The sequence below is a fragment of the Castanea sativa genome, chromosome 3 (genome assembly GCF_040712315.1).
Source record: "Castanea sativa cultivar Marrone di Chiusa Pesio chromosome 3, ASM4071231v1".
Classification (NCBI taxonomy): Eukaryota; Viridiplantae; Streptophyta; class Magnoliopsida; order Fagales; family Fagaceae; genus Castanea; species Castanea sativa.
This window is the reverse complement of record NC_134015.1, coordinates 8,422,610-8,430,775: the sequence shown is the minus strand read 5'-3', so window position 1 is coordinate 8,430,775 and position 8,166 is coordinate 8,422,610. Positions and strand designations below refer to the sequence as shown.

The 8,166-nt window shown below is 33.8% G+C and overlaps 1 protein-coding gene across 1 annotated transcript; it reads left to right on the top strand.

Moving 5' to 3' along the window:
- The first annotated feature begins 856 nt into the window (after positions 1 to 856).
- Positions 857 to 7,596, top strand: LOC142628241 (respiratory burst oxidase homolog protein B-like). The gene is made up of 13 exons (XM_075802301.1): positions 857 to 1,009; positions 1,518 to 2,045; positions 2,687 to 2,846; positions 3,940 to 3,988; positions 4,105 to 4,218; positions 4,697 to 5,125; positions 5,241 to 5,627; positions 5,741 to 5,836; positions 5,952 to 6,067; positions 6,157 to 6,259; positions 6,346 to 6,419; positions 6,577 to 7,091; positions 7,201 to 7,596. Exons 2-13 carry the CDS (start codon positions 1,541 to 1,543, stop codon positions 7,308 to 7,310), a joined length of 2,658 nt encoding a protein of 885 aa, XP_075658416.1. The 5' UTR covers positions 857 to 1,009; positions 1,518 to 1,540; the 3' UTR covers positions 7,311 to 7,596.
- Positions 7,597 to 8,166: the final 570 nt, after the last annotated feature.

Genomic DNA, 8,166 nt, shown 5'->3' with positions numbered 1-8,166 from the left:
CTTAATTAAGTTAATAATTTACATTCTTTGCCACAACTTTATTAAAGTTGACCTTAGCACCAATCAATTAAAGTCTTGGATAAATCATATTTTTTGCCTTTGTATGTAAGTTCAGTTTGATCCATCAAATTTAAAAAGATTGAATTTGTTCCCTGAAATTAGAAAAGGGAACTATCTCCATCTATTTTCTATTTAAATTACAAAAGTGAAGTAGAAATGTCTCATATTTTAGAGATCAAATTAGTCAAACCACATATTAAAGATTTATTTAGTACTCTTTGAAAGCAACACTCTCCCTTCACACAAAAGATAGTTCTCTCTGTGAATCTAATTAACAAGACGTTTTTATGTAAGAGAAGGGCGCATTATTCATTGACTACTGAATAATTACTCTTTTTTACGAATTAATGTCAAATGAACCCAATAATTAATGGCACAAAATCAAATTTTATATAAAAAAAAATCATACATTTAAGTGAACAAAAAAAAAAAAAAAAAACTAAGCCCTTTGACAAAGGGACAAAATTGTTCTCTTTTGAAATTTGAAGCACAAATTAAAATCCAAATTTTTTAAAAGTGAAAGATTAAAATTGTACATGCTGAGCAAAAGCATACTTTACCCTCAATCTTTTTAATCTTTATTATGATGGTAAGATTTTCACTCTCTCATATACTGTACATCTTTTTACTTTTTCTTTTCTTTTGGTCGAAACTGGGTTGTTGATATGTTTGAAAATTGACAATTTGACATATCACTAGTTTGAAGCCTAACCACTCCCACACAACCAACACACTCAGCCAACCCAGATGCGCCCATGGATTTCTGTCTTTCTGACTTGTCCACCTAGGCCCTAGCTAGTTCTTTCACATTTAGCCACCAATATAAACATTCCCACCCTCCTCAATTTCTTATCCAGCTTTCTCAATCTTTCTGACAAAGTGCAATCTTCTTCTATTCAAGACCAAACAATCATATTACATTTCTTAGAAACTCCAAAGCATTCACAGGGTAAGGCTCTGGCTCAAGCCTTTCACACACATTATCCAGTTGTCTAAGAAATGTTCTTCAATTTATTTGTTATTTCAATTCAATAATTTCTCTATAAGTTTCCAAGTTTTCAATGTTGCTCAGTCTATCAAATTCTTTGACAGTTTGCCTTGCCTCATAGGTATCTTATTCATCAAAATCTGATGAGCATTTTTTAGTTAGCTAGTAATATTAGGAACTTAGCAGAGGTATTTTTCTAAGAATGAGCCCCTTTATAATTAGCTTTAAAGTCATACATTCCCTTGCATTAAACATGTCTTAAGGCTCGTATAGCGCATATTAATTAGCAGGGTGTACTTATTTGTTTCGTTGTCAAGAAATTAGCACCATGCCCCTTGTTCTCCCAATGGAAGTCTTGGAATCATCATCAATATAATTGCTTTCCTAATCCATAACTAATTTTCTTAGTCATTATCAGGTTTCATTGTCAGGTTTGTAAACTTTTTGTACTAAAATGTTTTCTTTGCAGAGCATTGGTTTAAGCTGCTAGACATGGAGATCCAAGAAAACCAAAGTGACTCATTGTCAGAGTGTGACAGCACAAGTAGCACACGAGTAGGCTATAGTGGCCCTTTAAGTGGTCCATTAGTCTCCAACAAAAGAAACAGCAGCAAGAAGAGTGCAAGATTCAAAGATGAAGAATGTTATGTAGAGATCACACTAGATGTACGCGATGACTCAGTTTCAGTGCAAAACATTAGGGGAGGAGACTCAGAGACTGCATATTTAGCGAGCCAGCTTGAGAAAAGGCCTAATTCATTTGGTTCCCAGCTCTCATTTAAACTTAGGCAAGTATCACAGGAGCTAAAGCGAATGACATCTTCGAAGAGGTTTAACAAATTTGATAGGACAAAATCTGGGGCTGCTCGTGCCCTCCAAGGCCTAAAATTCATGAGCAAGAATGTGGGAGCTGAAGGTTGGTCCCAAGTTGAAGCTCGGTTTGATGAATTGGCTATCAATGGGACGCTTTCCAAAGCGCGGTTTGGCCAATGTATAGGTACGCAATTGTTTGATTTCTTAGTTTTGCTTGTGTTTGTATTTGTTTCTTTTGCATATATTTTCAATACACCTGTCCTTGCTAGTAAGAATTTGTGTCTAACAATAGACTAAGAGCATCTATATATTGTAACTCTTCAAAATGGCAAATGTTTCAATCCTAGCACCGATTTTCTAACTCTTAGTCAAACTTCGTACACACCAATCAACCAATTACAAAGTGTAGACATACGGTATTCACATTTTTCAAATCAATGTACGTGGAAATTAAAAACGTGAGACAAATAATTTGCCGTTAATTAATCCCCTAAAAAGGAAACAAACTTATATTTTTTTTTTGTGTGAATAAAAGTTACTGACTTATTTTGATCAATATATAATCTCTTCAATAGAATTATAAAAATAAAAAATACATGCGACTCCAAATAGTTATTGAGTATACATAGTCATTCCTAAAATTTTGAGAGTAGACTTAGTTGGTGTTATTGTTATAACATCTTGAATATGTATTTCTAAAAGAAATTATTATTATTGCTTATAATGACATCGTTTTGATTGAAAATTTCTAATTTAGGCACAATTTTATTTTTGGACTATTAATTTAACCCAAAAGTTGATGAAATTTAGTGTGATTGTGGTTAGGGATGAAAGAGTCGAGCGAGTTTGCAAGCGAATTGTTTGATGCATTGGCTCGTCGAAGAGGAATAACATCATCTTCCATAACCAAAGCTGAGCTGCATGAATTTTGGGAACAAATTACTGATGAGAGCTTTGATGCAAGACTGCAAACTTTTTTTGACATGTAAGTTTTTGTCATTCTTTTACAATGCAACTTCTGACCACGCTTCAGTTATGTTCCTCTCTCTCTCTCTCTCTCTCTATATATATATATATATATATATATATATATATACATGATATGTTGCTATTCCCTTTTTTTTTTTCTGAATTCCAAGTATTTTATATACGAGGAGGTACCAATTCAACTTCCTGTAATACATAGATAGAAGATATATTGAATTTATAATATACTTTTTTTTTTTTAGCAAATTATAATATACTTTTTAAGTCAAGCAAAGCATCAACCAATTTTCATGCATTTTGCATGTGTTTTCTATGGTTATAAGAATACTGCTACAGCCTGCAGACACCATTTTTCTTTCCTCTGATTGTGACAACGGATGATGTTATTTTAATAATTAAGTTGTCTAAACACGGAAACTTTTATGTGGGGCTTAGCATGGTGTCGTAGAAGATAGAAGTGTATCTCTTTGTAGATAAGCTTTAAGTTTATCATAGTTCTATGATTATACATTTGCGCCGGAAATTTTGACAATAATTGACAGGTTTGAACAGGGGATTTTTTTTTTTTTTTTTTTTTTGTGTGCGCTAAATAATTAACAATAATTGTACAGAAACATGTGAGAATAATGATTGTAGTCCAAAATTAGAGACTCACTGAATTATAAATTATAGATTCAAATACAATTTCATTTTAAATTAGAGTAAAATACTACTTTGATCCTTAAACTTTATTAAGAGTTTGTTTTTTCTTCCTAAACTTTAAAGAGTTCTCTTTTCATCCTTAAATTTTGTAAAAAGTTTTTTTAATTAGGAATGAAAAAAATAATTTTTTCAATATTTCAAGGATGAAAAATAAACTTCAAGTCAAATTTAAAGATAGAAAGTATAACATTTTTAACAATTTAGAGTAAAAAAAGAAGAACATTTTAATAATTTAGAAACGAAAAATGAACTTTTTAAAGTTTAAGGATAAAAAATAAATTTTTGATAAAACTTAAAGATCGAAATAGTACTTTTTCCTTTAAATTATAATTTTTTTTTAAGAAGTTACATTATTTTCATAAGCACTAGCTAACTCTATCCAAATGCAGGGTCGACAAAAATGCTGACGGTAGAATTACAGAAGAAGAGGTGAAAGAGGTGAGATTATGGAAATTAACATGTAAAAAATGAATTAATTTTAAATTTTTACTACAATTAATTATTTGATAGAGAAAATATAGATGATTTTAAGTTTAATTTGCTTAATTTTCCAGATTATTGCCTTGAGTGCTTCTGCAAATAAGTTGTCAAATATCCAAGACCATGCCGAAGAATATGCTGCCTTGATCATTGAAGAGCTGGACCCAGACAACCTTGGATACATTGAGGTTTATATCTTATTTTATATAATTACTTTTACCTCAATACCACATGATTTAATTAGAAATGCACGTTGGGCTGAATGAAATGGGCTTAGATAGTTCGGCCAGTCAGAGCTTAGCCCAAAAGAAAGATCATTAGAACAAGTTTGACCCAAATTTTCCGTAGCATAGGAGCCCAAAGTATAATCCAGAAATTGAAAATTGACTATAACCTGTTTGGAAGTGAAGAATTAGCTTTTCTTTTATGATTTAAAAAAAAAAATGATATGAAAACTGTTCTCTGAATGTTTCTCCAATAATTTATTTTACACTTTTGTAAGAACCCATTAACCATTGAATGCAAAACTGGCCGAATTACTCATAATAGGGATTAGCCTTCCTAGATTTCAAGCAAATGGGCTGAGTTCACTTTAATTGGGCCAAGTTAGAACTTAGTAACCAAGTCCCAAAGGACCAAAATTTAACCAAAGTTTATGTCTTGCAGCTGTTCAACTTGGAAATGCTACTCCTCCAAGCTCCAACAAAATCAGCCGACAGAGGGGGTGATAGTCGTGTTCTAAGCCAGCTACTGAGCCAAAAGCTAGTCCCAACCAAGGAGTATAACCCCATCAAGCGGTGCTACCGGGGAGTCACCTACTTCATCGAAGACAATTGGAAGCGGCTTTGGATCATTGCCCTATGGCTTTCAATTTGTGCAGGCCTTTTCACTTGGAAATTCATTCAGTATAAGCATAGGGCCGTGTTTGATGTCATGGGCTATTGTGTCACAACTGCTAAGGGTGCAGCCGAGACCCTTAAGTTCAACATGGCCCTAATTCTTCTACCCGTGTGCAGAAATACCATTACTTGGCTTAGAAGCAAGACCAGATTAGGAATGGTGGTACCCTTTGATGACAATATTAATTTCCATAAGGTACATTATTAATTGGAAACTCTATTGCCTAACTCAATTGAATCAAAATTCAATAAAAATGAGAGCTTACTAAATTTCACCTTTAGTTTTTATTAATTCAACTCAAATTCTTCAGGTAATTGCTTTTGGAATTGCAATTGGAGTTGGGCTACATGCTGGTGCACATTTAACATGTGACTTTCCTAGGCTACTACATGCGACTGATGAAGAATACGAGCCAATGAAGCAATTTTTTGGTGAAAAGAGGCCGGATGACTATTGGTGGTTCGTGAAGGGAACTGAGGGTTGGACCGGCGTGGTTATGGTGGTGCTTATGGCTATAGCATACACATTAGCCCAACCTTGGTTCCGTCGTAGCAGGCTACACCTTCCAAAAACTCTAAAGAAGCTCACAGGGTTCAATGCCTTCTGGTACTCCCACCACTTATTTGTTATTGTCTATGTCCTCTTTGTAGTGCATGGATACTACCTCTACCTCTCCAAGAAATGGTACAAAAAGACGGTAAGCATCTCATATTCTTGTTCCAATTTGGAAATGGCCTTTTTCTGTGTTGTGGAATTCGTTTTCTCCCAAAATATTATTTCCTAACTTTGATTTGTGCTACATTGTCACAGACTTGGATGTATCTGGCTGTCCCAATTTTACTCTATGCATGTGAACGCTTGATTCGTGCATTGAGGTCTGGCTACAAAACTGTGCGGATATTAAAGGTACATTTTAATGACACTGACACAATCATCATTTACAAATTCAACAATGAAAATAAATGTGTGGTTTATTTATCTCTACGAGTTGAAGAAATTAAATTTTGTTGTGTATTTTCAGGTTGCAGTGTACCCTGGAAATGTGTTGGCATTGCATATGTCTAAACCTCAAGGCTTTAAGTACACTAGTGGACAGTATATATTTGTAAATTGTTCAGCTGTCTCTCCCTTTCAATGGTAATTCAATAGCTACTTCTTATTATTATCATCATCAACATTATTATTATCATTATGATTATCATTGATGAGAACATATTGCATTTCAGGCATCCTTTTTCAATTACTTCAGCCCCAGGAGATGATTATCTAAGCATTCACATACGCACCTTAGGTGACTGGACATCACGACTCAAAGCTGTTTTCTCCAAGGTTCATTTTCCATAATTTTACCAATCATTCAAGAAAAAACTGTGTTCTTTTCTATGAGCCTAAAGATTTTCTCTCTTCTTTTATAGGTATGTCAGCCTCCTTCTAGCGACCAAAGTGGCCTTCTAAGAGCCGACATTGGACAAGGCAATAACAAACCAAGGTGATTTTTAATATTTTGTTTCAAAAATAAAACATCTAGTCATTTTAAAATAATTTTAAAAAATAATTTCTCACTTTTCCTCAATTGTGTACTTTCAAAGTGTAAATGAACTCTCAATATTGATCATTAATTATGAAATTTTGGAACATATTAACAGGATGCCAAGACTAAAAGTAGATGGACCCTATGGAGCTCCTGCACAAGACTATAAAATGTATGATGTCCTACTCCTCGTTGGCCTTGGCATTGGTGCCACCCCTTTAATTAGCATCGTTAAAGATGTGCTTAATAATATTAAGCAGCAAGGGGAAATAGATGAAGGGATGGTAGAGAGTGGTGTAAAATCCAATAAGAGAAAACCTTTCGCTACCAAACGAGCTTACTTCTATTGGGTTACTCGCGAGCAAGGATCGTTTGAGTGGTTTAGGGGTGTGATGAATGAGGTAGCGGAAAATGATCGAAATGGGGTAATTGAGCTTCACAATTACTGCACTAGTGTTTATGAAGAAGGAGATGCTCGATCAGCTTTAATCACTATGCTTCAGTCGCTACAACATGCTAAAAATGGTGTGGATATTGTCTCGGGCACACGGGTCAAAACCCATTTTGCTAGACCAAATTGGCGTAACGTTTTTAAGCATGTAGCCCTTAAGCACCCCAATGAAAGAGTTGGTAAGTCTTCCATTTATTTAACTCGATCACATGGGATTATTTCTATCCAAAAAAAAAATTTAATGTTGAAATTTAAGTTAAGCTGATTGTGTTGTTTCATTTGTTGTAGGGGTCTTTTACTGTGGTGCGCATGGATTGGTTGGGGAGCTAAGAAGTCTAGCTCAAGACTTTTCCAGGAAAACCTCCACCAAGTTTGATTTCCATAAGGAAAATTTCTAATTTCGTTCTTTATCCTTTGGTTTTTCTACATGAAAATGTATTATAAGTATAGGTTATGTGTTTGTTTTTTGTTCATAGGTTTTATCCCTTGTTGGGAATACAAGTAATAGAAGGGTTGATTCATATTGTAATTTATATATAATTAATTAATCTTCATACTTTATTATTTCGTTCGCTGGATGTAAATCAGAAAACATGAATTGTATTTGTAAAAGAATTGCACAAATCAAAATTGCTTGTGCTTTTTCGTATTTTCAATGTAGAGTACTTCTCAAATTGTAAATGACATCTTAACCTGTTCATTTGCTGTGTGCTCTCCAATGGAGTGGTCAGGCTTCAAGTAGACGTACTATATATGATTTTATTTTTTCTACTTAAAGGAAAAATTCATTCCACAGAAACTCGCAACACAGAGAGAATGGAGGAAATATAATGCATTCCTCTACCATTATAATCACAAGCCTAACTAAAATTAGCTCGCCTTACTACATGAAATTCTTTGCGCGCACACAAAAAAAAAAAAAAATGGAAAAGAAGAGAAGAAGATTAAAAACATGACAGAGCATTAGAGATAATAGAATCTACGCTTTAATTAGTGGGACAAAGAAGTGGAGAAAGGGAACAATTTAATATTTTAATGACATTTAAAGTATCTTTATCCAAATATAATTCTCGATAAGCCTTTTAGATAAAAAGTAACCCTTTCGACTATAACGGGAATTTTAAATTTTCATGTAAAGGTAAATTTTATCTTATTTTCTAGCAAAGTTGTTACAGTTCTCATCAAGGACTGACGCAAGGGAGGGCCTGAACAGCCTGGTTCTAGGTGTTTGTTTGTCTAGACCCCTCAAATCAG

Excerpts from the sequence above, each read along its gene's own strand:
- LOC142628241 (XM_075802301.1), top strand. The coding sequence starts at position 1,541 with ATGGAGATCCAAGAAAACCAAAGTGACTCATTGTCAGAGTGTGACAGC. Across the intron at positions 3,989-4,104 it reads CAGAAGAAGAGGTGAAAGAG|ATTATTGCCTTGAGTGCTTC; the intron begins GTGAGATTATGG and ends TTAATTTTCCAG. Across the intron at positions 5,837-5,951 it reads AAACTGTGCGGATATTAAAG|GTTGCAGTGTACCCTGGAAA; the intron begins GTACATTTTAAT and ends GTGTATTTTCAG.